At 32.9% G+C, this 27,910-nt stretch overlaps 1 protein-coding gene across 13 annotated transcripts in view; it reads left to right on the top strand.

Annotated features, from left to right (window-relative positions):
* The window catches only part of RIMS2 (regulating synaptic membrane exocytosis 2), a 605,965-nt gene that overhangs the window by 424,826 nt on the left and 153,229 nt on the right, over window positions 1–27,910 (top strand). For all 13 annotated transcript variants that reach the window (XM_086336253.1, XM_086336255.1, XM_086336266.1 and 10 more), the window contains one exon: window positions 17,319–17,419. In XM_086336253.1, coding sequence (XP_086192379.1) covers window positions 17,319–17,419 — 101 coding nt within the window. The remainder of the gene's footprint in view (window positions 1–17,318; window positions 17,420–27,910) is intronic.

The following is a 27,910-nucleotide window of genomic DNA, read 5'->3' on the forward strand; positions in this document are numbered from 1 at the left end:
TTAATTACATGCAAGTTCTAATATACACTTGAAGTCTTAAGGCTGTAAGTGTATATTTTATCTATATCTGTATAGATCTATCTACTTAATCACAACCAGCTATGGTGTGACAGTAATAGATCCCTAAGAGAGGGTGTACTTTTACTGTCTTTAATCTCTCTAACTGGTTATTGGTTAAATGAAGTGTTAGAAAGATTTCTGATTAGAATTGCCATTAACAGCACTGAAGGTAGAATGTTTGTCACAAAGTAAGGATTAAAGGAAAAGTAGAGAGATAGGAAAAGTGAAGGGAGTACTTTTAGCTTCTTCAGGGTTCACAAAAGCCTGTAATTTATTATAATAATATATGTGAAATAAGTTTTTATAGCTATTGCCATTGAAATATGACACAGCTGTTTAAAGCATATAGAGTATAAGCATCTCTTTGCAAAAGTGGATATTCTAATACAAACAGTATATAATTAAAGCTATATCCACAAAGAAGACAGGAAAGCCAAACATTTAAAAAATATATTTGGTATAAATGAAAGCTATTCATTGAAATTTTATGATTTACATTAATATTCGGTCTTCTAATTAAAGTTGTGATATTTATGTAAGATTAAGATCTATTTATTAAGTGATCATGTTGACATAAGTAATGGAAAAATGATTTAATAGGCACTTTCAGTTCATAGTGAGGTCATTGTTAAAATCTTTCAATTTCATCCTTTTCTATAGTATAAATTTTGTAGTATTTTCTCAAAACAATGAAATTGTTGGTGCTAAGTATTACCATATTCTTCACAAGAGTAAAAAGCATTGGTGAATTACTTGCATAGTTAGTTGTACCATGTACCTCTTTTTAAAAGCATCTAGTTAATACAATATAATAAAATATCCAGTTCAGGTGTTACCATGAAAAAAATTAGTTTTTTCTTAATTGACTTTTTATTTCACATGTTTTTATTGGGTCATATAGCATCTAGTAGAAAGAAAATTGATCTGTAGTCGGAGACCTGTGTTCTATTTCTGGTTCTGGCCTTGAGCTTATTTTATGACCTTGGGTAAGTCACTCAAAGTCTGTATGCTTCAGTTATTCTCTATAATAAATTAATAAATGAGTTAGAAAGAATTTTGAATGTTTTGAATCCATACCACATGAGAAATATTGCTTTAATGCCATTATAAAATACTCAAAATACAGGAAAATGCTAGATAGCAAAAGAAGCTCTACTTATTTATGTTGCTTTTATGTTTTCTGCAAAAAAATAAAATATTTTCTTAGAGGTGGAATATACTTAGGCGGTTATTTTGTCCAATTCATACTAATTTCATTTTAACGTGTGTGTAAGCTGCTTTAGTAGTGTGGTAAATATGTATGTAGGGAAGTTTTTACTGTAGGAAATGATGCAAAATATGATATTAATATATCTCAGCATTAACCCATCGTATTACTATAGCTCATATTTTCCTATTTTATCTACTTTGAGAAATGGGTGGACTGGGATGCAGAAGAAACTATGGTATATAGCATGATAATTTATGAGTGTATTTCAGAGGATAATACTTTTCTATTGGTCGATCCTATTGGCAAACTCTAGTTTGTATTATAATTGTGATGAGATTTACTGTCTACTTTTGATTGGATCAAAAGTGTACTTGCATAGTAATCAAAATGACATTAAGTTTCAAAATGTGTATTTTTTTTTCAGATCTCTAGAATTCATACCAGGATTTCTCTTCTCTCTTAAAACATAAAGCTTTGGTTACCTCAGTACTTCTTTCCTAGTGGAAAATTTTCATTTTCCAATATTCAGAAAGAGATAAATTTGTTATAGGAATGCTTTCTCTCAAGAGTTATAATTTCAGTATAACAATATTCCAAACATATTTTGATAAAACACGTTTTTCTATAAATCACTCAAAAACCATGATACAAGTATTGCAGAAATGAGTGTGGTGTTTTGATTTAAGAATTTGTATCACCTGATTTGAAGCTAAGAAAGTAATTAAAATAGGCCATTTTGATTTTGTGTTATAATGTTTATCTGTATCAGTCATACTAATACTAACTCTTTAATATCTTTGAAAAAAAATTTTCTTAGAATGCTCAGTTTACCGTACATTTCCTGCTTCAACACTGTATAAAATGTCTTCTGAACTTTTCCACTATCAATGGATAAAGAAGTGTTTCCTAAATACGTGCCATATTTGCTATAGGAGGTGTTGGATTTGGATGGGCAAATCTCTATGCGAACATCAATGATCTGTTCTGTGATGTCTGTAAGAATTTTCTGAATAAATAAGCCTTATAAGGGAATATGATCAAAGAAAATTTATTGTAATTGAATATTAACTTGAATTATAATATTTAAATAAAGCCTTTTATTTCAGCTAGTCTGTTATAATGAGTTTTATTATATTTGTTACTGCAGGATATTTTTATAATAATATGTTGTACTGAAGTATTGTGAATTATTGCCCTAATGGTCATACTTTATTTTCATATATGTACTGACAAATTTAGGAAACTTGAAGGGCATAGAAATAAATTATTTTTATTGCTCTTTTTGAAGATTATTCAATTAAATCATTTCCTTTCAATGATAACTGAAAATTCTAAAAGCATTTTCACAGATCTGAAATGGGCTTAGTAATGTCTTAAACAATATGGCCTTACAAGTACTGTTGTTTTTACTAATGATATCTTTCTTCAGCATCACTGTTCAGGATTGGCTGTCCCTAAATAACTGTCAACATTTGAATCCTCTTTATTTCTATACTAACTTTACTTTTCTGATTCTGCTAATCCATAGTAGCTTAACCAGTTCACCATCAGTTCTTCCGTATTTTTTTTTCTTTTAATATGGTATGTATTTGATTATATCTTCCCTACAACTGTGCACAGGATTCTTTCTCAAAATGGTTTGAGGCCCTTTCCTTCAGTGTCACTTTTACCTTTTGAGCACATCCACTCACACCCGTCTCCTTTGTCTATGTCTGTCCATTACACGGTGTGATCACAGAAGACGTGGACGCCACAAGGAGAAGACATGCAGGTCTGTCTCTTCTACTGTTTTCTTTGCTATTTTTCATTTATCTAACTTGTCTTAGAAATTTTTTTTACTATATTTTACTTATTTTCTAATTTTTCATTCTTTTCCTATATTAACAAAATGTTAAATCTGCAGGCATTTTTATTTTAGGTAGTTGTATATTCATCTTTTAGCAGCAACTGCTCCAATTAGATGAATAAAATTAAATTATTGATTTTATGTCATAGAAGTATATATATACATTTTTTCCATAACTGGGTAACTAACTCCAGATTCAAATATATGTATGTTTATGTATAGTCAGGTAGGTTAAATTAACAAATTAATCATACGTCAATTTGTTTTAGGCTTAAAACTTATTTTTAACTTTTTAATACATAATTCTAAAAGTATTTTATTTCTATCTTGAGTTCAGAACATGGAAAATCATTAAAGACCTAATACATGCCCTAAACAAGCTGTCAGTATCACAGAGGAGTTAAAATATGTGGGTAACATGCTATGTTGATGTGCTAAAATGGATGACTCAACAATATGTTCTACAAAGGTATAAAGTCAAATAAAATCTGATTCGAATAGATGGCCAAAGTTTTGTGAAAAAAGTGAACATTTATTCAACACTCATTTATTGAGTACTCACTGTGTGGTACTGTTCTAGGTGCTGGAAATCACAGGGCACACAAAATAGCCCCTTTCCTTGTGGACTTTTTCTAGTATGAGTCTAACAAATAAGCGTAATAGTATTATAGGTGCTATGAGAAATATATACATATAATTTATATGTTTATGTAGACTACAGTGGAATCACAAAGGATAGTGTTATCATTTCCCCCTGAGAAGTGTGGGTATTAGTTCAAGAAAGGCTTCATGGAAGCAATGATCCTTGAGTTGAATACTGAAAGCTAGGAATATGTTGATCTTATGTGTACAGAATATATCAGGCAGAGGAAACAATATGGTGGAATGGCTTCAGATTTGTTTAGACAAAAGTAGGCAGAGGAGGGTTTCTGAAGTTTTGTGTAAGTTATTGAAGCATATAAAGCAAGAGAGGGACACAGTCAGATATTTGCTTCTAGAAAGACTGCCTGGAGGCTTGGTAAAAAATGGACTGGAACTATATAAGCAGAAATACCATTTATGAGGATACTGCATAAATCAATTGAGAGATCAAAATTGGCTGAATTAAGGTACCAGTAGAGGCAGTTGATTTCTGAGAAGTTATTTAAAGATGTAGAATCTATAAGACTTAGTTATCAATTGGACATTATTGTTGTAAGGAAAAGAAAAAAGTAAGATAATAATCTTGGGTGACTGAAATGTTTGGATAGGTGATGGTATAGTTTATCTTACAGGGAATATGAATTGAACAAAAATTTAGGGTGCAAAATAAAGAGTTCAGTTTGGGGATGGGTTAGTTTGAGGTTTCTCTGGAATATTCATCTAATATCTGTGTTTGGATATATGGGTCTGGAGCTCTGGAGAGAAGTCTGAGCTAAATTATTTCAATTATAGTATTCTAAGCATGAAAATGGTTCCTTTTTCATTTTGTTTATCTGGTTATTCTGAATATTGTTCATTGGTATGTATTATTTCAAATTTGCTCTTCAATTCTTATTATGTTTGCTTGGCATATGTACCATATTTTCAGTGCTATGAGCTTACATTTGACATTTTGTTCTACTTGTGTTGTATCCTAAAATGGTAAGAGAAGTAACATTCATTGTCGGGGAAGTTGGACATACGTGTATATGTGTTTACATCTAAATGTACATATAAACTGTTTTTGAAATTTCCCCACATTTTCAATTTATTACCAATCATTTTATTTACATATTTTATCCATTTTATAGATAGTTTCTGTTCTTGGTTACATCCTGTATTTAATGGACATAATATTATTAACAAAAATCTAAGACACAGGCACTCAAGATTGCTCAATCCTGGGGAGTTCCCTGGCAGTCCAGTAGTTAAGACTCTGCCCTTTGACTGATAAGGGCACGATTTCAGTCCCTAGTGGAGGACCTAAGATCATGAAAAACATGAGGCATGGGGGAAAAAAAATATTTTACAAGATTGATTAGTCATGGGAAAACATAACTCTAGTTACTACAGTGAAATTTTACAGAAAATGTGAATCACTCAGTTCATAATGAGGCACATGATGTCAACTCTGTTTCAGTACTGTGTTAGACAGCTCAGATGTTATGAGAGACACGGTAACTTTGAGAAATACTTTCTGTAAGTTTAAGCTTAACATTTTATTAAGTAATATTGTGATTTTTAACCAAAAATTCTCTAATGAAATATATGTATATAGACATATATAAAAACATCACATCATGTATGAAAACTACTACAGATAGAGTATAATACTTAGACTTAGTTCTTTAAAGCCTAGAAATATTCAACTATAAGATAATAGAGTTAGGAAAGTTCTTGGAGCTTGAAACAAAAATACCCAAACATGGGATAAACGTGGTCTTGAGCATTTCTTCCTTGTGTGGGTAGTGTGGAAGAAACTGGAAAGATTATTAGATAGAAGTCAAGAGATTTAGTTTTAGTCCTATTCTTGCTAGTAAGCTGTGATTACAGACATAATTTAATATCTTTGGGTTTCAGCTGTTTCATATTTAAAAAGGGGGTTAGAATGCATTGTTTTTAAGTTTAAAACTTAATCCTGATTGTAAGATGTTACTGCTAAATTTTCAAAATAGTTTTCATGCACTGTTAATACTATGATATTCAATTTTACCTAGACCAGTTGGTCACTTTAATTCTCTTTCATAAAAGTACTGATATTGGGGGAATAGTGTTCCTGTAAGAAATAGTCTGAGAAGAAGTATTAGAGCAAAGACTGTGGTACTAGACTGCCTGATCAGTTTCACCACTTATTTGATATGTGATCCTGAGAAAGTTGCTATCAGATACCTCACCTATAAAATGGAGATAATAACATTACTATGTCAAAGTGCTTTCATAATGATGAAATTAGTTAATATACACTATGTAAAGCCCCTAAAAACTGTCTGTTACATAGTAAGTACTATGTAAGTGAAACTGTTATTTTATTATTATATAACATATTAAAAAGCAATTTTTATTTTAGATCAACTATATTGAAGCCCATGCATTTTGATGTGTAGACATTCTTTCTATGATATGATAGAATGATAGCATTAATTCTTTTTGTTGTATTCATTGCAAAAGTCTTATTACTAGTTTGTGGCTACCAGTTTAGGAGCTTGTTGTCATACAGACTTGCACATCAGGACTGCTGTACCAGAAATGAATTTTATAATTTCTGAGGCAAGAGAGTTGGATTGAAACAGCAAGAACATTGAACCCATATAGGTCTGAATTCTAACCCAAGTCTGTCACTCACTAGAGATGTGACTTCAGGCTGCTTGCTTATACTTCCTATTAAGCAAAATGAACTGCATGTGATTAAGGACTTAATTATGTTTGATGAAAGCATAAAGAGTTTCTCTTTAGAGGGAGAATGCCTTTCTAAGAATAAAAGCAATGAAAAAATTTAAAAAGAGAGATCTGACTAAAATGTGTCAGGTATTAACTTCAAAATACCAAAATCAGCATAAACAAATTAAAAGGCAGACAACAAATTGTGAAACGTATTTGCAGCAACTCAGTATAAAGAGCCTTAACATCTGAATCACTTTGAAACAAATAGTATCAATTGTAATATAAATTGTATATTCCACAAAGCTCTAATAGAAAAATGGGCAAAAGACATATACAGAAATTTTACTAAACAGGAAATTCATTGATCAATAAATATTTAAAAATATTTTATTTCTTTCATAACCACTAGGGAGAGTGTGGTAAAAGAGTGGTAGCATAGTTTAATATAATCTTCCTAAAAGGCAGTTTTTTTCAGTATAAACCAAGAGCCTTAAAATTCTCATAGATTTTTACCTGGCAGAAATAGATTCAGAAAAAAGGCATATATTCAGATAACTTTCTTCCTCTTTGCTTATTTAAAGTTGTATGTTTAATATCTATAAAAATATTGTAGTATAAATGGATTGGTATGAGCAGTAAATAGGTTTCATATAAAAGAGAATAAGTTAGCATGAATATATTAAGAGATAATTTCCAAGGGAATGTAAATTAGGTTATAGTTTAACTGGAGAGAAGAATGTTACTTGACAGATAATAGTTTCTTTTATCAGTCTGCTTGAAATGTTGAGGGCTGGGGTATGGGAAATGAGGGGAGGGATGAAGAAGGGAACTGATAATGGGAAAGCCAAAGTTTAATGGACAGCAAAATGACAATAAATAGAAATATTGGAGATGGTTAGATAGCATCACCAACTCAATGGACCTGAATTTGAGCGCACTCCGGGAGCTGGTGATGGACAGGGAAGCCTGGTGTGCTGCAGTCCAAGGGGTCTCAAAGAGTCAGGCGTGACTTAACAACTGAACAGCAACAACAATCGGATTAATCAATTATGTGACACAACTGACAGGAAGAACCTACTCATAGGTTATAAGGTCGTGCTGAATGTAAAGGAGGTTGATAGGCCAATTCAAAGTATAGGAAAGAGAACCAGAAGGAATCTCTAAAAAGAAGATTACAGATTAAAAATTACCATATCGCAGTCTAAGGTTGGCTTGTAGGGAAATAGCCTGAAGAAGCATTGCCAAAAAAGGAAATTAGCCAAGAGGAGATGTAGCTAGAAAAGAAAAAGGAGACGTTTTTAAAGGGAGAACATTGGGAAAAGAGAAAAGAATTAAACGAGCTGAGAGTGGTGTGTTGAAAGAGAGTCATTTCATGACTAAATATTTCAGATTATAAGTTTTAGAAAACAGACCAAATCAGTTATCTTACAAATTTTCTAATTAAAAAAAAAAGTCCTACCACAAACCGCTGTGCTGATTGTTGTTTAGTTGCTAGGTCGTGTCCAACTCTGAGACAGTGTGAAGTGCAGCACACCAGGCCTCCCTGCCCTTCACCATCTCCCGGAGCTCGCTCAAACTCACGCCCATTGAGTCGGTGATGCCATCCAACCATCTCACCCTCTTATCACCCCCTTCTCCTCCTGCCTTCAGTCTTCCCCAGCATCAGGGTCTTTTCCAGTGAGTCGGCTATTCACATCAGGTGGCCAAAGTATTGGAGCTTCAGCTTCAGCATCAGTCCTTCCAATGAATATTCAGGGTTGATTTAGGATCCTCAGTGCAACTGATATTCCCATGTGTAATTTGGAAAGTTGAATGAAATTCAGTTTAGTCTCTAACATAGAGATTAACATAGGTTAATCTCTTCTGGTGCCTCTTCATTCTTTCTGAGAGTGATCTCACCTAACTTTAATTGTCTTTCTTCTCAGTACTAAACAGGAATATTTCGTAAAATGTCCCTATTCATGAAGGCATTTAAGATACATTTCTTTGAATACTGTGTGACGTTACTCTGTATAGTCATTCTTGCACCATTGACCAATAATAATCATTATTAGCACCTTTGGAGAAAGAATACAGCTTGATGTCCAAGCATGGGTACTATTTAAAATCTACATATCTAAATATTTCAATCAAGGGCATATAGATTTAGGTGTTATTAATTTCCAAACTAATATACATAAGAAAAATTACATAGGTCTCTTTTCCAGCATAGGTCTTATCCCAGTTTTTATATGATGGACACTTTTATATGTTTATGATTCTTAAATTAACACAATATTTCTAAGTATATTTAAATTTCTATATGTTTCTAAGCAAACAAATGTAAAGATGTATTTAAATTTCTTTATTATACTCCTTTCAAGCCTTCTGTGCTATCCTTCGATATATGTGAATGGATGTAGTTGAAGTATATTTTAAGGATATGTTAATTAGGCTCCAGATGTCAGACACAGTGTGGTCTATGATAATTATGTCATACCAAAACACAGTAAGATGGGGACAAGACATACTCATGGTAGTGTTATGACTTTACTACCCTGTGGGTTATCTCATCTATAATGTAGATTTTAGCTATAATGAAAAGTCAGAACATTCCAAAGTGCTTAACACGTATAAGGTATACCTTATTAGCCTAATGAATCTGACTCGTGTTTTTATCATTTATCAGTGGTTATTATACTTTTTGTTAAAAGCAGTTGTAATGATAATCATTACATTCCTTCTTTGAGGGACTTACATTTTAAAATTTAGTTTATCCTCTAAAATATATCTTGTGTTTTCAAAGATAAAGGAATTGACTAACAAGTTTAAAGTAACTAAGTTATTAGATTACTAACATTTCCCCCTAAACATGTCAATGTACACTGTAGAAAATGTTACATTTTAGCTAGTCTGAAAGATGCTTCTAGATTAGATTGCCCTTATGATCTTTTTATTTTCTGTACAAAATTTTTGGTTTAATGAGCTTTTCAATTCTCTCTCTCTTTCCCAGCCTCCCTCCCTCCCCCTTTTTTGCCTTTCTCCTTCCCCCCTTTATTCCTTCATCTCATTCCTCTCCCTGATACTATACACACACACACACACACACACACACACACACACAAACACACACACAGATTCAGTAAAGGAAATTTTAATGAATGCAATGCCAGGGCAAAGAGAGCAAGAATTTTTAGAACACTTTACGTTTTCTACATTGATGAAATAGGTATTACAATATAAAAGAACAAGCACTTAAATATTATTTGACTTCAGAATTAACCAGTCAGAGAGCTATATAGCTGAAAGGATCGTAAAGACTATCTGATCCAAAATTATTTATTTTACAGATGGTGAACTTTATGCCCAGAAAGGTGAAATGAAGTGCTGACAGTTATAAGGCTTGAGAAATTAAGTCTTGAACCCTAGCCTTGGCTCTTAACTTTTAAACTAGTGCTGTTTTTAAGATTTTCTTCAATCCCATATAACACAAACAAACTCGTTACCCTAAATCTGGGTCGTTCCAAGCCTTATCAACACTGTGGTGATTACCTCCACTGAACTCTCCATGGTCAAAACCCTGATCTACCCTGATTCCAAGTACATCCTGATTTTACACGTTGAAGCATAAAATGGTGCTAAAATCCAAGTCCTCTGAATAATAAAATCTCAGTAAGTCTGTTCACTGAATTTAGATGTTGAAAATAGACATACTGTATTTCCTGAGCTCACGAGACCACTCCTTATCACATATGTCCTAAAGTGGTTTGAATATCAGTTTCTTTTGACTACAGTGAAAGGAGTCTTTGAAATTTGTCTATAGCATCTCCTCTGAAGTATCATTTAATGAATATGGTAGACAGTTAATAGAGAAACAGCATACAGATACACACAGTAACAGGTAACCTAAATATCTAACACAGATCTTTAAAGTTGAGAACGTAATTCAAGAGACGATAGCCCATAACTGTGAACCTCACAGTAGAACAACGATTATATAAGTTTCTAGGATTCTTATGTTTCATTTAATTCCATATGTTACTTTTAGGCACTTATGAAGTTCAGTTTTCCTTCATTTCTAGGAGCCAAGATCATTTTATAAGTAAATGCAATATAAGCAAAACCAAATCATACTTTCTTTCATTGCAAATGTGTTACTTCCTAGTGACAACAGTGGAGAAATCCTCAAAATTGATTGACTTGGAAATAACTGTTTCTCAAAACTCATGTTAAGATTATGTTTGTTTACACTTCAAAATAGAATGCTTCCATTTGCCCCAGTACTAGTACAGAATAATTAGGTACGTAATTTATAATTTTTTCACAGTATTTATTTCCAAATCTTTTCTCAGTTTAACTTGTTCCAATATTTCTTAATTCTCTGCATTACATTTATTTTAGTAAATAATTTGGCTAATAAAAGTGTACTTTTCATGAGGCTCTAGTATAAATGTTTTAATTTAAAAAATGAGAAAATTCATTACAGACAAGTGATTATGAAGAAATCATTTTAAAGTGAACTTAAGTTTTTGTTGAACAGTTTCTTGGTCCTACACTTGAAAAAAACATGGAAAATTTAAGAACATGCCAAATCACTTTTTGTATTAATATACATAAAAGTTGGAAGGATGTGCACTTGATTACATTTGGAAGTATATCTTATTTTGTACCACTTTTAATCAGTACACCCACATACTTTTATTTAACAGAAGTGTATGTCCCTAAGATAAATAATTAATGATTGCACATTTGCATTTTAAAAATTACTTAATATTTATTTCCAAAACACTTTATCAAATCATGACAAAATATTTTCAAACTGAATAATTTGTCTTTGTTCACATAAATATTATATTTTGTGTGTTTTTAAATAATATTTTTTTCTGTATTTGTATGATCATTGTGGATACTTTATAAACTATATATTAACACAAATAAGCCAAAAGCACTTATACTAACTTCTGGTAACCAATGATAACTGATAAGTACTCTGATGTGTAAATCTTAAATCTTTTTCACTCCATCTCTTTGTCTTTTGTGTCAGTTATGTGCATATATATTTTCATGAGTGTATGTTTTTTAAAATTACTAACTATAGTACAATATCCATCATTTAAGATTTCATAATATCTTTTATATAATTTATATAGGTGAAGGGATGTACGCACTATTCACATAATTTTTTGTGAATGTATAATATTCTGTAGACATGCCATAAATGCATGTACTTATTCCCCTGTTTTGAACATTTGGAGTTTCTTTTCCCCAGTCTTTAAAATTATCAAACAATAGTGCAATGAAGATGTATGTATATCTTTGTACATTGATTTATTTCTTTAAGAAAGATCCTGGGAAGTGAAATTTCAGGTTCAAAAATGTAAGGAGCTTGCTTTTAATATTTATACATAAGGTACTTTGGAAAACACTCATATAAATGACCATGAATTTTTTTGTCAACAGCTAGTTTATTACTATCAATCTAAAATGTATTTTTTTCTGTTACTAGATTATTGAAAAAGTACTTAAAATATTCAATAAAATTAAAGAGAATACTTTCTTTTTGAATTGCACCTCCTTTGAAAATAAAATTATAACATGACAAAATATTACATATTCTTATTTATCTCATGAGTCATTTTAACAATTTCTATTCTTACTCCTCTGACTTTTGAAAAACATCATTAAGTTGTTTTTATAGTCTGCCTACTGAATCTAGAAAATAAATACGCCAATAGCTGTGCTTTTTCTTGTGTCATTGTTACCTCAGAGTGAGAAAACAGCTGCATGCACTGATTATATCTTTTTTTATTGTTCTTAATTTGGTACATGCCTAAATGGTAATTGCAGCATTTAGAGAGTCCATGAATTTGGCCTTTTTAACTTTGTTCATCTGAAATATGTTGTTTCTATCACTGTCATCATTGTTGTCTGTAAGCTACTTTTGTTTGGCTGTTCCTCTTCCACACTGTTGGTATTTAAATGGTCTTTGACTCCCATGGGGTTTTCCAGGTGGAGCTAGTGGTAAAGAACCTGCCTGCCCTTCTTTGTTTCTGTTTGTATTTCATTTTTTGCTTCCCTTCTTCCTTGTTGATTTCATTTATTCCTAACCAGATTTTAATGCTTCATAATAAAATATGAATTGAAAAAAAAAAAAAAAAGAACCTGCCTGCCAATGCAGGAGACATAAGAGATGCGTGTTCAATCCCTGGGTCAGAAGATCCCCTGGAGGAGGACATGGCAACCCACTCCAGTATTCTTGCCTAGAGAATCCCCATGGACAGAGGAGCTTGGCAGGCTATAGTTCATAGGGTCACAAAGAGTCAGACGTCACTAAAGTGACTTAGCACAGCACAGCACAGACTTCCTTGATGTTGTAATCATAGGTTCTCTAATTTATTTTCTTGGTTTTTCTTTCTTTGAGCTTTGCTGTTGGACTTAAAAGAGTTTCCCCTCTTAAGATCCCCAGATTTAAGTATTTTATTTAAGAATACATGATGGGTCCCTGAGTCAGCAGTCCTGCAATATTCTGACCACTACTTAGCTTAATTATGAATTGCTGTATTGCCAGACTTACGTCCTTACTTCAAAGAAGTATGATGTGTGAGGCTGCTTTGGGACACCAACAGCTGTGTGTGTGTGCCTGCACACTTGGAAAAGCAAATTTAAAACTATTGTTTGCACTGCACTGCAGAAATCACTGGGCTTCCCTTGTAGGTCAGTTGGTAAAGAATTTGCCTGCAGTGCAGGAGACCTGGGTTCAGTCCCTGGTTTGGGAAGATCCCCTGGAGAAGGAAATGGCAACCCACTCCAGTATCCTTGCCTGGAAAATCTCATGGACAGAGGCGCCTGGTGGGGTCCATGGGGTCGCAAAGAGTCAGGCACGACTGAGTAACTAACACTTAACTTATAGAAATCACTGAAGAGGTACTGTAGATATAGAAACCTAAGCAACCACTGTCTTGCTGCTGGTTAATCTGGTCATATTCAATACATCACTGATTACAAAATCCACCTATAACTTTAACTTTTTAAACTTAATTGCCATACCAATATTATAAATATGACTTTTTAACTTTTTGGGAAAATACAATCTTTTTAAGTTAAAAGTAACCACAACAATTAGTTTACTGGTTTAAGAATAAGTACACTTCTTAGATGGCTTATATTATTAAGACATTGAAACAAGAAGTATTTTCTCAGTGTAATTAATAATTTATAACCAAGAATTTGAGATAATTTGAATATTACTGTGTAATATCTTTAATAATTTTTAATAAATAGAAACATATGCAAACTTTTGTTGAATTGGGTTTGTCCAGGAAGACTGATAGTCTTATTAACCTTTTAATCTACTTTTGTTATAATTTGAAAATATATTGGTATTTGATTTGATATTGAACATTATAATGACTAAGTTTTTTAGTGTACTTAAATTACAAAATCATATCAAACCACTAAGATGTCTTCTGCAAATAAGCATAGTGTCATCACATATAAGAATATGACTCAATGATTACTAGATAAATTTACCTTCTAAACTTATGAACCAGCCTTTCCCAAAATGTATTTTTGAGACTATTTCAGCAAGATATTTCTTGATAATAGGTGGGAAAGTGAGATATCTGCAATCAAATGATTAGTCATTATTACAGAATATTCAGGACCTTGTATATGCAAATTTTAGGGTAGATTTGAAGGAGAGAAAGGAAATGGAGAGAAATCTGCCTTATCACGTTAATTTAATTTTAATGTACTTTGGAGAGTACAGCCTTGGACATTAAAGTTGAGAAATTACATATTCTATTCCCTAACCAGATAGTAAGCGACTCTTCTACTTGCATGCGTGCATGTGTGCTAAGTCGCTTCAGTCACGTCTGACTCTTTGCAGTCCCGTGGACTGTAGCCTGCCAGGTTCCTCTGTATGTGGGATTCTCCAGGCAAGAATACTGGAGTGGGTTGCCATGCCCTCTCCAGGGGATCTTCTCAACCCAAAGATCAAACCAGTGTCTCTTATGTCTCCTGCATTGGCAAATGGATTCTTTACCACTAGCACCAGCTGAGAATTCCTCTACTTGCATAGATTCCTCCATATGGTTTTTCATTTAAGGGAAAAAGAAAAAATACTGAGTTTGATTGAAAAAATACTGGTATTTAAAACAATGATTTCTGAATTATTTCCCATAGCGAAAATGAACAACAAAAAATTATCTTGTTGATGAAGAATCCCTTATAGTAGTTCTCTTTACTCAGGATACTTTCTTCTCTAAGGATATTATTATCTGTGGAGTGTTTTCTTTAAGAAAATAGCTTGATAAAAATGTAGAAAAGAAGTGGAAGACTTCAAATACTATTGGAGAGAGGCACTGTTTTTCTTACAGACTAGGTTCCTGGGAGAATTTTAAGTTAAAAGTATACTTACCCAAGTTTGTTTACTGCATATTCACTAAGATGGTCCCTTGAGATTTCGTTGGTTAAGACTCTAACAAAGTAAAAATAAACAAATTATGTAAATAAATAAATACCAGAGCCTAGCCAGAAAAAAAGGAATAAAAGGAAAGAGACTCTAACGAATTTTTCCAATTTAAGGACTATACAGATGATGATTGGAAAGATTTGTTTGAGATTAGAATTTAGTTGATATATTTAAATGTTTGTATTACTCTCTCTATTTGCATCTTTGTTTTCTTTTAGTGAAAACAGATTAATATCCTTCTTAGATTCCCTCAGTGATCTGTTAAATGTATATGATATTCCATAAACCTGATTCTACAAAATCTTCAAACCATTACTAAGGAAAAAAGCTCTTCATCGCAAAATTACCAAAATGCTTCAATGCAGGGTTCAGCAAGCTGTGGCCATGGACCAAATTCAGCCCATTGCCTATTTTGTAAATGAAGTTTTATTGGAATATACACATACATTTTGTGTATATAAAATATATATGTTGTCTACATCTGCATTCATATTACAATGTCAGAGGTGCAGCAGAGACCACATGGTCTGCAAAGTCTAAGATGTTTACTGTTGAGCTCTTTACAGAAAAAGCTTCCCAACACCTGTCAGTATATATCCCATAATTATCCAGTAATCAGGAAGGATTTACTGTCGTGTCATAGGAGGTTGATGTCCAGAAAGTAGTCTTGATATTAGAAAATGCATATATGTATATGTGTATGTGTATATATATGTGTGTATATATATTTCTATATATGTGTATAAAATGTGTTTAAACTTTGTCTATTGTTGCTATTTATATTTAAAATACTATTTTGCCACTATAATGTCAAAAAACTTCAAAGAACCTTCCCAAATACTTACAGCTAGTATTTTTTTAGCACACAATTTTTTGAAGCTCGGATGGCTTTTTCATTCCCTTGACTTTAGAGAAATAAACATATTTATCTGAGACTATCTCTTGAGGTACAAACAATTCCAATATTGTATTTTAATAAATAATAGACATTTATACCTGACCATATTTAACACATATCATGGAAGCACTCACTTCATTTTGTGTATCACTCAATTTATATTAATATATTTTTATTCCCCATTTTATAATTTGGTACAGAATAACTCAGATCATTATTAAAATTTGACTCACACTGATTAGATGACTTCAATTTGCACTTTTACTTAGAGGTCATGTAATCTAAACTCTGTACATTCTTTTAGTCAAGATTTTCTTAATCCTTTTTGAAACATTTTCTTCCCTTTGTATGTTAGTTTGGTTATCAGTTTTTACTTACAAATTTTGCTTGCAATTATCAAATATACAGTGAGGTTTTTTCCAGGATGAGTATTAAAATGCCTATTTTTGAATAGTCACAATATGGTCCATATGTCTTTAGTACAGTTTTACAATTATGATCTTAAGCAAGGAGTGTGTGTATGTTTACAGTCTTACCTAGACTCAGTGTTTGTGAATTTACCTAGCAACATTTTATTGGAGAAAACCACTTGAACCTACTAAACTATGATTATTTTTCCCAGTTTGTAGATTTGTAGCATACAACTGAGATTTGGTTTTTCCATTATGCATATTAATGAGAAATGTTTTTTCATTTCTCATGTTTTCTTTTTCACGTTTGCTAAGATTTGTTCACTGAATTTAGTTCTTATTCTAACCAAAGTTTTTAAAAACCCTCTTGATATCTATAGTTGATGTGTTTTGAGGAAGCACCTTTTACAGACAGCATTAGTCTCATCTTGTAATAAGCTTACCATCTCAAATTTTCTCCTCACATTCTTTTTTCCCCTGAAATGATTTCAGTAATACTTTGTGCCTATATTGGCATGGTTTGTTTTCAAGAGTATTACTCCAAGTGCTTCTTTCTTCATTCTAGCTCTAGAAAATCCATGTTCCAAAGATCTTGATAGCTACATTCACGTAGATGCTGGAACAACCTGCTTTGATACATCAGCTGGTTTTTTGATAACTTAAAATGCAATTGTACAATCGTGTTTGAAACTATTAGACTTGCAGCCTATTTCCAGTAAATAATTTCAATCTTGATGCATTAATTACAGACCAAAAATCTTATAAAATTACTGTTATCATGTTTATGTGCTGTCAAATATATTCTCCTGGACATACATTTACCAGAAAGTATTATCTATCTAATGAAGATATGTTCTCTTCTGTTTAAAAGTTTTTACTCTTTATTCAGATTTAATTATTTTACATATTTAATAATCCTGCTTTTATTCACCAAATTGCATACTTAAATAAATCTTAAAAATAATACATTTAATTTGTACTACTACCTTGAGTGAAAGTGGTATATCAGCCTACCATTTTTTTTTTTTGGTACATCCTGTAAGTAGGGCTCAGAAATAAGAACTGAACATTAATTTTATGGGTTTTTTTCTACTCGATAGGTGCTATGGATATAGAGGAGAGAAATCGCCAAATGAAAATTAACAAATACAAACAGGTAGCCGGATCAGATCCCAGACTGGAACAAGATTACCATGCAAAGGCAAGACATTTTTCTTTTTAAAAGTTGTGAAATAATCAATCATATGAAACCGTTAGATTCTCAAACTGCTGAAGGCAGATCAGTCAGAAACGAACATATAGTGCAATGGCCCCATGATATTATTAAATGCTAAAATTTATAATGTGTTTGTATACCAACTTTTAGGTAAAGATTTGCCTTAATTTTTGAAAAAAATCATTGTATAATATAGGAGGTTAAGGAAATGGAACTCTTAAATGATCTAAAGGACAAATCTTTTAGAAATTTTCATTTTATAAAACCTACAAAGGCCCTAACACCCTCTAAAATGTATAGGAAGAACTTCTATTTTCATCTTATGGTTTTCCTACATATAGAGGTTATTATTTATAGTATTTTAATTCGATCTGATTTTTAATAAGTTTTTGAAACAAAATACATACTCATGGGATGTTGTAAGGAATTCAACAAGTTTTTTAGTGAGAATCTTTTTGAACCACTTTTTGGTAATAAATTAAGGTATGAAATCTCCCAAGATAGGAAAAAAAGTATTCTTTTTATTGTTCGTGTTCTTCATTGCCTTTATATTTTCAAAACATTTTTAGGTTTATCATATTATTCATTCCCAAAGTCATGAAAAGACTTTGCTCTAATGTACCTATTTAAGATTTAACAAAAAGATGAAACTAGCAAAGCTTATTCATAACATTTAGTTATTATGTACTCTCATAATTACAGTCATGTAATATTTGTGGTCTATTTATCTGTGTACTAGGGAAAAACAGTTTGGATTTTTCTGTACTTGGGTCTGTTTTATCCTTACCTTCTGAAAGTTCAGTTTCTCTCAATTATACCCCATTCTTCAGTAAAAATAAGATTTATTAAGTAAAGCATAACTGACTATGCTGGATATGTGTATATGGTAGGCAGCACACATTTTTAGTTTCTCTATTATATGACCTAGAGGAGACAGATATTCTTACATCAGCATCATGTTCCAAACCAGCGATCTCTTTTCCAAATTACATGAATATTGACCCATGTGGTGAATACAAGATTATTCATCACAGCGTTCTGTCGTCCTGGAAATGGCACAGGCCTAAAGCCAAGAGAAAGGTAAATTTAAGACCAACAAAAAATAGCCTTGCCTTTGCTTTGCAGGCCCTAAACTTCTAAAGTAAATTTCATAGAAAATAGATTTGTAATGATACAACATTTCAGATACATCTCTAACCTTTTGAGCTTGATATCAGAACTGATTTCTATGCTTTCCAGGTACTTTAAAAAATATATCTGTCTAGGGCTAAATCGGAGAAGGCAATGGCAACCCACTCCAGTACTCTTGCCTGGAAAATCCCATGGTCGGAGGAGCCTGGTAGGCTGCAGTCCATGGGGTCGCTAAGAGTCGGACACGACTGAGCGACTTCACTTTCACTTTTCACTTTCATGCATTGGAGAAGGAAATGGCAACCCACTCCAGTGTTCTTGCCTGGAGAATCCCAGGGACGGGGGAGCCTGGTGGGCTGCCGTCTATGGGGTCGCACAGAGTCAAACATGACTGAAGTGACTTAGCAGCAGCAGCAGCAGCAGCAGGGCTAAATAGGCATAATCTCTTGTGGCATCTGCTATGCCTAATCTCTCATTTATTCATCTTGTATAATCTAAAAATCAGGCATGAAGTCCTGATAAAATAGGATATTAAAGCTTCCATAAACATAGCATAACACATTTGTTTCATTTGTTTGTTTATATCCCACTGTACTTCAGGAAGGAATGTAGGTGATTTTTAAAATACATATAATACTATTGTCAATGAAGAAATGAGTATCAAGGGAAAATGAAGTCAAGACACAACAAGGTAATACCAGAAGTAAAGCTTGTGAACAAAATGCATAGTGTAAGATGCTTTATGCCTGCTACATGTGGGGCTTATATTCTGACTGTGAGCTCCCTCACAAGCCTCAAAGGCAGAAAGAGAAACTGGATCACTCATAGGATTTACATTGTTCATACAATAAGTCCTGAGAAGCAATGCCAATGATTCTTGTTATGGATACCTGACAAATTTATTACAAGAGAGTGAACCAAAGGAATACTGTAAGTGTGGGTCAAAATTTATTTTTAGAAAACCAAGTTTTGATTACATTCCAGTTCATAAATTAATGCTTGAGACCTCAAAGTTTTATAACTTTGACACCAATTATTTTAGGTTAGAGAAGATTTAAGTCTTGGCAAAGACTAATTATCCTAAGCAACATAATTTCCTATGTATTTGCTAAGGCAGTGGTTTTCAAACTGTAGCTCCAGACCAATAGCATCAACGTCACTTCAGAATTTTTGGAAATCAGTTATCTGGCCTGCTCCAGAACTGCTGCTGCTGCTGCTGCTGCTAAGTCGCTTCAGTCGTGTCCGACTCTGTGCGACCCCATAGACAGCTTAAACAAAACTCTGGGAGTGAGGTTCTTGTCTTTTAGCAAACCTGCCAAGTGATTCTGATGTGGACTATAGTTTGAGCATCACTGCTCTAAGACAGGCTGCTTATAGAATTTACTTCTAGGTAACTGACTTCCTCTTTTAGGGTTTTATTCAGAAGACAATGAGGAATGATGTCACTTTAAAATGGAGACTTCCTTTGAGAATAAGTGATCTGATCTTTACAAGCCCTCTTCCAGTTTCTAATGAATCCTACCTATTGAATGTCAAATACTTAGAAATCTGTTTTCAATTGCTGGAGTTATGCATTCAGCCTAACCAAAAAGGCAATCAAATCATTAAGATTTTAAAAGAATCCAAAACACGACTCTATTTTGTTCCACTCTGAATTTCCTGATGTGGAACTGTCTTTGCTGGATCATCTGTCTGCCTATCATCCCTACTTTGGACTACCTCCCTCATGGATGAAAGAGAAAATTGCAGAGGATTCTTTTTCAGTCAAGTGCATGTATAGACTTAGTTATTATTCATTTCCATACTAACAATTCTTTATAGTAAAATTTTCAACAACATCCCTCTCTTTTTAACTAGGGATATTTACCCTATATTACCATTCTTTTCTTCCTTGTTTGATTAGCAAGTACCAGCTAAATATTTGCTGCTGACCTATGTGCTTCAATATATTGGGATTCCCTGATAGCTCAGCTGGTAAAGAATCCACCTGCAATGCAGGAGACCCTAGTTCAATTCCTAGGTTGGGAAGATCCCCTGGAGAAGGGATAGGCTACCCACTCCAGTATTCTTTTCAATATAACAACTCATTCTTGAAAAAATCATGTAATAAGGAAGGGAACTAAGCCATAGATAGAAAGATTAAGTAATCTACACCAATTCACATTAAATCATGGAAAGTATTATTTGTAGCTAACCTCGTTTTCAATTTTGAGATAACAGATTAAGTTCAAAAACCATGGAGCATGTGCTGTACCTCTGAGCTATATTCCTGAAATTCTAGTGAAACTATGAAGAAGTTTTGATGCGATATAATTGTTAACGAAGTTTTTTAAAAAACTATATATTTTAAATGGCATTGCCTTCCTGAATTTCTCAAGTGTTCTGCACTGATAGTTGTAAACAAGTATTACTAATTTATAAAATATCTCCTTAGTAATTCACTTTGAAAGTACCTGTAGAACAGTGCCTTTAAAGTTACTGTCTTTCTAAGTATATTTTAAATATATTAGGAAATTTGTAAGTAGACATCCTATATTTAATAAGAGCTAATTAATTAATTAAATATTTAATCAAATCCAGGTGCAGACATGATTCCTGTTTCATCAGTGGATGAATTCTCAGGGCTTTCCCCTTCAAAACAGAATTTAACTATGCAGCCAGCCTGTGCACTCTTTCATGCCTATTACATTCTCTTTATCCCAGCTTAAATGTGATTCACCTATTCTACTCTCAGATAAATTTAAGGATCAACTTAAAACCAACATTCTCTGCTCCCCATTGGTTTAGAAGAATGTGATTTATTACATTTAACAATGTGAGTTATACTTCAGCATAAGCCAACTACCTTTCCATGAGTAATATGATTACAATAATTAGCAATAATTGATAAACAGTGTGTATCAGATCAGATCAGATCAGTCACTCAGTCGTGTCTGACTCTTTGCAACCCCATGAATCGCAGCACGCCAGGCCTCCCTGTCCATCACCAACTCCCGGAGTTCACTCAGACTCATGTCCATCGAATCAGTGATGCCATCCAGCCATCTCATCCTCTGTCGTCCCCTTCTCCTCTTGGCCCCAATCCCTCCCAGTATCAGAGTCTTTTCCAATGAGTCAACTCTTCTTATGAGGTGGCCAAAGTACTGGAGTTTCAGCTTTAGCATCATTCCTTCCAAAGAAATCCGAGAGCTGATCTCCTTCAGAATGGACTGGTTGGATCTCCTTGCAGTCCAAGGGACTCTCAGGAGTCTTCTCCAACACCACGGTTCAAAAGCATCAATTCTTCGGCACTCAGCCTTCTTCACAGTCCAACTCTCACATCCATACATGACCACAGGAAAAACCATAGCCTTGACCAGACAAACCTTTGTTGGCAAAGTAATGTCTCTGCTTTTGAATATGGCTAATTTAAAAAGCAAACATCATATACTTAAACATGATGTTTGCTTTTTAAATTAGCCATATTTAGTGTTTTTAAGTGAACTCAGAGGATTTTTTTTAAAGGGTAGTCCATAAGATTTCAACAGGGAAACTATAGTTTATTGATACTGTGTTTATTTGGAAATCAAATTTTATTTTCCTGTTGGAAAAAATGCTTTCTTTTGGAGCTAATGTTCTCACAAAATTATCACAAAAGTATCTTATCCCTATTTTAGCAACTAAAATTTTCTTTTTTGGTGTTTATCTCTCTAAAATCAAGTATTATAGTCAATAAATTTCCCAGAATTTTTCAGATGCGAACCAGAAGTTCATATTAATCCATTTAGTGTTCTGGGATCAGGGTACAATGGAGCAAAGAAAGGAAAAGAGTTTTTATCCTTCTTTGTATGTACCTAATGGGGCACTTGACACCTCTTCTCCCAGGCTTCTTGTCTTTTAAAGATACTTTCACTAATTTCAGGTCTTCCCTGGTGGCTCAGTCAGTAAAGAGTCTGCCTGCAGTGTGGGAGACCTGGGTTCAATCCCTGGGTCGGAAAGATCCCCTGGAGAAGGGAATAGCTATCCACTCCAGTATTCTCACCTGGAGAATTCCATGGAGCGAGGAGCCTTGTGGGCTACAGTCCATGGGGTCACAAAGAGTCGGACACAACTGAGTGACTAACACTTTCACTGATTTCAAAGAGGCATATTAGGAAGAAAGCAAGCCCACGAAAGTAATTTACATTACAATATGAACTACATAGCACAGAGATAGTTTCTTTAAAAATAAAAAAGAAAAGATCTATAAATACAAATAAACCTCACAAGATGAAGTTGTAGGCAGTATCAATATAAAAAATTCAGACAGTTCAAGGCAAAATATTTTTGGCAAATAAATTGTTGTTGTTAACTAAGCTGTTCCCTTTATTAGACCTTATTCTCTTCTCAACACTGAAAATACACATTCAAGGCCAGCCTTAAATGTTTTAATTTGACTTTCAACACACAAACAGTTGGGACTCCAGAAGAGGGGAGATAGGTAGGAGCTGGTAAGGAGAGGCATATATGTGATTCTTGTATGTTTGTTGTTTGTGAGTCAGGAGTACTTCAAGACTCTAATATCAAAATGAGGTCAGTGTCCAAGATGAGAACCCAGCCTGGAGTTAAGCAAACTCCACCTGGGTGACTTTGGGTAGTTTAACCTCCTCTTCTCAGTTTCTTTATTAAATAAGCTTTGAGATCTATTTCATATCTATTTTATATGTTGATGATTAGGAAGAAATAAGATAATGTATATATATGGTTTAGCTTTTAGTGAACTGCTTAATAAATGGTAAAGATATTTGTTATTATTATTTTATAATAACAACAAATGTTTCATAGACACCAGGTGTGAATATGATAATGTCAAAAGGAAATGGTAAAGAAATAATTGAACTAATGAAAAGGATTTTAGTGTAACTCATATCATTGAATGTTCCCTTTATTCTCAAATAGATTAAAGCAGCAGAGATCCCCCCAAAAAATAAAATTTAAGGAGAAATAATTTATGAATCTTCAAAGGATATATAGACAAAAAGAGCACAGAACATATGATGAGAAATTACAGACTAAATTACTGAAATTCAGAAATGATGTTATCAAGGTTGACTTTGAATGAGCCTGACTGGTTCTTGGAAAGTTGATTAATGGGTGAAATATGGCTATAGGTATTTTAAAAGAAATACTCTGTAACAGCAGTGACATAAATGGATCTGAAAACTGAAAAGCCAAATTTATAAAAAGTAAATTTTAAAATGTAGATTAGGTAGCCTTATACAAATCCCTAAGATGATATATGAAAATACATATATTTATTGAAGGTGAAGAAATGAAAGATATAATTTTATAGCAGCGATTAAAATAAAATGATAGGGAACTTTTCTTTATAGATAAATGGAAAAGTTGAGTTTCTGGTAGCACACGACACCGGCCAACAATAGTATAATTGATCTGGGCTGGGTGCCCACTGGAAGAAGAGCTGCTGCATCACTGATTCTTAAGCTACACAGAGAACCTGATATTTGTATGAAACAGACACCATTGTACCAGCATTAGATGGAATCATCTGATACATAGAGCAAGAGAATTCTAATTAAGAGTGATTTTAGTAACCCAATCTCTACTCTGTGAGGTCCTCAAGGAATAAGTGAAGGTGTCTTACAGGAAGTAATGAAGTATCCTTTCTTGGAATAAGCTGTATAACCGTTTTATAAACGGAAGTAGGATTCACATTAAAAAAAACAACAACAACAAAAAAACTGCTAGGCTTAGTCTAGCCAGATGTCCAGGAAAATGGTTTCATTTTTTTAAAATCAGAATTAAGATCACCTACTTAAAGTTTCCATCCCAAACTAGGTCAAGAAATCTTATCACTTACTGATGAAGATGTCAGGGAGAATGCTAGTGGCTGCACCTGGATTTCTTCACTAAAACATACCGTTTCTCTAAATGTCTATTCTACTTTCAATTTTCTCTAGTTGTGCTCATTTCTGCATAACCTTGCAATAAGTTAGCTTCACACTCTTTAGCAAAATTACCACAGGGTGCTAATAATAATACCTACCTCAAAGGGTTGTTTTCAAGATTGAATCTGTATGTATAACTCTTAAGCCTTTCCCTTCTCCAGGGGATCTTCCCAACCCAGGGATCAAACCCCAGGTCTCCTGTATTATAGGCAGATTCTTTACCAGCTGAGCCACAGGGGAAGCCCTAAGGAAAAAGGAGATGTTAGCTATAGTATGATGATGGTGGGATGATGATGATGATGGTGATAGGGAAGAAAGAGAAAAAGAGAAATCATTTTCAACAGAGACCTTGCTCTTACCCAGGTCTATATTTGTTGCCATCAACAATATACTAGATATAGATTAGTATATCTCTAAAATAATCCCAAAAAATATGGGAGTAGGAAGGAAGGAAAAGTGTAAAAATTAATGATAATCTAAAAAGCATAAAAAGTGATTTGGGTTCTCTCATTCTTATCAGGTTAGTTAACTTTTGATCTGCCTCAAATTATTATTCTTGTCATGTCTACTCTTTAGCCAGCTGGAATGTACTTCAACTTTAAAAACAGAGAGATAAAATTACATTTATAGATAATTTAATTCTGTGTATATGTCTATACATACACACACATCCTTAAAGCTCTGAGCCAAAGGAAAATTTCTCTCCTCCATATTTTAACTGATGGAAGTAACAACTGTTTATTTCTTCCTCATCTTATAGGTACCAATATACCTCACTTTATCTAACAGACCTACAGTTAAAAACTTAATAGTAGAAATTTAGAATTTTTATATTTTTATCTGTGAATAATCTTTGAATGTAAAAGTTTCTAACTTTAAGTTTCTTTTTTCTTTACATCTTATGTTAATTTGATAGGGCTGCCATAACAAAATGTCAAGACTAGGTTGTTTAAACAACAGAAATTAAATTTCTTACAGTCTGGAGACTAGAAGTCCAAGATTAAAGTATTGGCAGGTTTGATTTCTTTCAAGTTATTTCTCTTTGGGTTGGGGATGGCCATCCTCTTGCTATGTCCTCATAGGGTCATCCTTCTGTTGTGTCTGTGTTCCAGTCATATTGGGTTAAGGCCTACCAGTGTGACCTCATTTTACCTTAATCACTTCTTTAAAGGCTTTATCTCCAAAACAGTCACATTCTGAGATACTAGAAGTTAGCACTACAACATATGAACTTTGAGGATATGCAGTTTAGTTACAATATATCTCTACAAAGTAGTTAATAATATTTAGTTTATTACCTTAATGCATTATGAAAGCATATTTTATTGTAATGTAAATATGGGTTTTTAGGCAACAAACTATAGCTATTTTGTTTCAGACTTTTTGATTTCTTAAAATTGTGTTCACTGTTCTCTGTTTTTCCAACTACCTTCTCACATCCTAGGATATGAAATATTCTGTTTGCAAGTTCATTTTAAAAATTATTTTCCTTTGGTTATAAGACCACATTTAAATTTTAGATGTTTTCTGAGGCAGACATTTAAACATGTGTCCTCTTTCTTTGCATTTTATTTGTGAATTGCTACCCCCTATTGTTTAATCACATGTCAGGCCAGGAAAACCACATGTCAGTTCAGGAAGTATAAAATAGATTTTTTTTTTTAATTATGAAGAAGTCATTTGAGATGAGTAGAACCAACTTATGTATTAAAGAACACTACAGGATTACAGAAGGAACTGTCATTTATTTCTCCCTTTTTTAGTAAATATAGAAAGAATTTTAAATAAATTGCATCTGGCTACTTGCTGGTAAAAGGGTCAACCTGTGGACAATAGCTGCTATTGCTAAGAGCATAATTTCTTTCAGTATATTTCCAAAGAACACAAGAGGGAAACATTTTTCTTTTACCTTCAGCAAAAATAGAAATGTATGCCTTTGCTTTCATAAGACCTGCGGGCTTGCTGGCTTGTGAACAACTCGGGACGCCCTACAGAGGATACAAGGGATGAAAGATACGGGTCACCAAGGGGTGAGAGATCTTGCTCTATAGAATCAAGGAGGATACGGGAAATAAGGAAAAAAGGAAATGTGACAAATAGGGCAAAAACATTCTTTCCAACTCAAATTTCATATAATTTAAAAGGGTTACGTATAGTCATATAAAAATTACAAGTAGAAGAATATTCAAAACAACAGAGATATGAAAACATATAAACCTTATGAACCAACCATGGCACTTATCACTTCTTAAAATACATATATCCTGTCTTATATGATGCTTTTTTCACACCTTTTTATTAAACTATACACTTCTTAAGAATGGATATGTAGTTTACTCATCTTTGTAGACTCTCCACAGAAAAGCAGGGACAAGAAACACATTTCTGGAGAGAGTGTGGGTAGGTTATTACCTAAGAGTTAAAAACAAATTTTCTAATGGATATATGATTATTGGTTTCTGTCTGGAGTTAATCATAGAAAAAGAATACTCAGAAAAATTTGGAAGACTAGGGTTCTAATTTTGATTCTACCAGTTATGCGCTAAGACATTGGGTAAATTGCCCAAGAGTTCTTCACAACCCAGCTTTTTCCTCTGTACAAATTGAGGGAACCTTGTTATCTGTAAATGTACTTTGGAGGCTGCATAGAAAAAAAATCATTAGGTATTAACACATGGGTTTTAGGCAACTTCCTCACTAACTAAGCAAATCATTTAATCTCATAGCCTAATCTTCAAAATTAGATTTGGACTAGATTTTTTTTATATTTCATTTTCTTTATCTACTGTTGTCTCCTTTATTGATTCAGTAATCTCTGATCAGTGTCAGGCTCTTTACTTAATGTATTCTCACAAATGATTGAAATTTTTAACTAACTTATTGTGTAATAATTATGATTTAGAGAATAAATTTATGTGTGTAATGTTTTTATCTCATATTTCACATGAAATAAATTATAACTAAGTTTGAAGTGAGACTTAAAACATTTACTCAGTTAAGGCACTCAGTTAGCTAGGGCAGCATGCAATCCTCCATATCTCTAATATCAGTTTAATTTGGCTAATTATAATTTGAACATATCTATAATTTTATTATGTAAAAACTTTCTTCATGAGCACAAAAATTTATAATTTTTCATCAGTTGTGAGGATTACAGATATTATTTATTAGCAAAGTTAATTTACTAATGTTTTCCTAAGCATAGAATTTTGATAATTTCTATTTCATCACTTTTGAAGATAATAAAATAATACTCCAGTCTAAAAATAATGTAGCTAACCTCAGAATGTAACTGATACAAGAAAAGGAACTTTTAGCTGGTGATAATTTTATGAGGTAGAAATATTATATGTAAAAGTATACAGAATTCACCCTGGCATGTGGGAATGCCCATAATGGTAGCTATTCTTGTTATTTA

This window comes from Bos grunniens, chromosome 14, assembly GCF_055505025.1.
Source record: "Bos grunniens cultivar Pamir isolate PY7600 chromosome 14, Bosgru_T2T1.0, whole genome shotgun sequence".
In the NCBI taxonomy this organism is placed as follows: Eukaryota; Metazoa; Chordata; class Mammalia; order Artiodactyla; family Bovidae; genus Bos; species Bos grunniens.